A 3,132-nucleotide genomic window follows, 5' to 3' on the forward strand; every position below is an offset into this window, starting at 1 on the left:
CATACCTCACCTGTCCTTAGATGTGTCTGCACCCCCATACCATCACAGATCAGCGTTCAGCGGCGGAATCTCTGATTGGTCTTTCGCTCCCGGCCCGTGTGTGTAATGAGCTGGATGTTTTGTGGTACTACAACTCTCAGCATGGCGACCCCCCCGAGTCACTGTGTGCTCATGTGGTGTGTGTATGGCCGCCGGGGATTGTGGGAAGGTTCTGATGGGAGGATTATTATGGGATGTCGGGTGATTCTCTCCTGTGTCCTCTCCGCAGCTACAACGCAGACTGTGAGATCAGTGTGGAGGTGAAGAAGCTATGCAAGGCCGGCGTGAACGGCATGCAGGTGAGCCCGCCGGGGGGTACAGTGCGGGGGAGGGGGAAGGGTAGGAGGGGAACCCCCTTTATTGGAGAGAACTATGGGGGCGACATTGAAGTGTTTTTAGGATTAGAACTCCCGTTGGGTTTCATGTCCCCATTTCAGAGATCTCCCCTCACTTCCTGTGCCGGTGACAACGGTTTTCCGAGACAGGAAGTGAGGAAAAATCTGCACCCGAGACATTTCAGCATTTATATTTCTGTGTTTTTGGGTTGGGAACCTGATGGGGGTTGTAATCCTTCATCACGCCACCCAAATCTACACGCACACCTCACAATGGGCTGATGATGGACTCTCTATGACCATGTGATGGCGCTAATAACCTCATGATGTCCCGGGTGTGAAGGGGTTAATGAACCCCGCGGGGGGGAGGGGCCTGTTCCTGTGTCCGGAGTAATAGAGTAATAAAGTTTTCTCTGTCTCTGCGCAGATACACGGGACGCTGCGGTTGATTTTGGCGCCGTTGCTGTCCGATGTGCCCTTTGTCGGAGCCGTCACCTTCTTCTTCATCCAGAAGCCGGTAAGCGTTCACAATCAGATTATTGATCGGAATGCAAAGTGATCGATCAGAAATGATGGCGGTCGCCGTGGTAACCTCACAGCAGGCGTATCAATATTCAGGGTGCGGGAATGACATCATATCAGATTTTCCTGCTTTGTCTGGTTGCTACGGGCAACAGCGCGGCCGCCCTTTCCTCCGCGTCCCGCAGACGGGCGTTTGTATAGATTATTGATGATGGCGGACGTGGTGTCGGAATTGTTCAGTCCGTGTCCCGCGTTACTCCGAGAATTCCCGCCGTCTGTAATGAGGAATTTTATTGTCTTTTCAGTTTCTGGACATTAATTGGACGGGATTGACCAATCTGCTGGAGATCCCCGGGGTCAGGTAATGGCGGCCCCGCCTCTTCTATGTATATGGGGGGGGGAGGGGAGGAGCTTCGGGGAGGGCGATGGGCCGACGCCACAAACCGCAAAACCTGAAGATCCAGTTCCTGGGAATTCAGAGACTTTGTTGTTGTTTGGAAAGGAAATCCGAGAGGAAGAGTTCCGGAAACACGGCGATGCTCTACTACAACCCCCAACATGCACAAGAAACACGGCGACGCACTACTACAACCCCCAACATGCACAAGCAACCCGGCGACACACTACTACAACCCCCAACATGCACAAGCAACACGGCGACTCTCCACTACAACCCCCAACATGCACAAGAAACACGGCGACGCACTACTACAACCCCCAACATGCACAAGCAACCCGGCGACACACTACTACAACCCCCAACATGCACAAGCAACACGGCGACTCTCCACTACAACCCCCAACATGCACAAGAAACACGGCGACGCACTACTACAACCCCCAACATGCACAAGCAACCCGGCGACACACTACTACAACCCCCAACATGCACAAGCAACACGGCGACTCTCCACTACAACCCCCAACATGCACAAGAAACACGGCGACGCTCTACTACAACCCCCAACATGCACAAAAAACACGGTGACGCACTACTACAACCCCCAACATGCACAAGAAACACGGTGACGCACTACTACAACCCCCAACATGCACAAGCAACACGGCGACGCTCTACTACAACCCCCAACATGCACAAGAAACACGGCGACTCTCTACTACAACCCCCAACATGCACAAGAAACACGGCGACACACTACTACAACCCCCAACATGCACAAGAAACACAGACACACTACTACAACCCCCAACATGCACAAGAAACACGGCGACGCTCTACTACAACCCCCAACATGGCGTCATTACTTCCCCCGCAGACCCCACCCACAGTACACCTTAGACAACACCCCACCTCTAATTATGCGGGGACCGCCCACTTGTGTTATTGCTCACATATGGGAGGCACTGTGATCCCCGGACAGTCCGCTCTATATTATGTGTGGCCCTTTGTAGAGCTGCAGCTAACGATTATTTTCAAAATCGATTAGTTAGCCGATTATTAAGTCCGATTAATCGGTTAATCGGATAAAAAATAAAATATTTTTTTTAAAAAATAGCTCCAGTGATGGGTCTACTAGTTTGTATTGAGATTGCAGTCCATAACAGGAGCAAGCTTGGAGCGGTGGAAGTAAAAGAGAAAAAAAAATAGTGTGGTGTGCAATATAGTGAAATGAAAAGTGTAAAATTATACAGCAATGAATGCAGAATGGCGTAGGCTCTAGAGCAGTGTTTTTCAACCTTTTTTGTGCAAAGGCACACTTTTTTCATGAAAAAAATCACGAGGCACACCACCATTAGAAAATGTTAAAAAAATTTACCTCTGAGCCTATATTGACTATATATAAAGTAATTCTCTTGAATAGGAATCAAATAAACACAAAGAAATTATTTTATAATTACTTTATTATGAAATAATAAAGTATTTTATAATTGTTCATATTTCTGTTCAATCCATGACTTAACTTCACACTTCACACAAATACGTTTTAAATTCAAACGTTAGCACTGACGTAGCCCTGGTTAAAGTAGGGTTCAGTGGGGTCTCACTAGTCTTGGTTAAACCCCACAGAGCCCTGGTGAGATCCCACACTGCCCTGGTTAAACCCGGACTCTGTAGGGTCTCACCAGCACCAGGGCTCCGTAGGGTCTCACCAGGGCTCTATGGGGTCCCACCATGGCTATGTGCAATTTCACCAGCCTGGTGAGACCCCTCAGAGCTCTGGTGAGACCCCACAGAGCCCTGGTTAAAGTAGGGTTCAGTGGGGTCTCACCAGGG

General features: G+C 49.7%; 1 protein-coding gene across 1 annotated transcript in view; it reads left to right on the forward strand.

Moving 5' to 3' along the window:
* Positions 1–268: 268 nt before the first annotated feature.
* LOC108803759 (extended synaptotagmin-3-like) overlaps positions 269–3,132 on the forward strand; it is a gene marked incomplete at its 5' end in the record, with an annotated part of 17,188 nt that continues 14,324 nt past the window's right edge. Inside the window, 3 exons of the mRNA XM_018575568.1 lie at positions 269–338; positions 802–891; positions 1,202–1,257. Of these exons, the coding sequence (XP_018431070.1) occupies positions 269–338; positions 802–891; positions 1,202–1,257 (216 nt within the window). The remainder of the gene's footprint in view (positions 339–801; positions 892–1,201; positions 1,258–3,132) is intronic.

The sequence above is a fragment of the Nanorana parkeri genome, unplaced genomic scaffold, assembly GCF_000935625.1.
Source record: "Nanorana parkeri isolate BGI_ZX_2015 unplaced genomic scaffold, ASM93562v1 scaffold4158, whole genome shotgun sequence".
NCBI lineage: Eukaryota > Metazoa > Chordata > Amphibia > Anura > Dicroglossidae > Nanorana > Nanorana parkeri.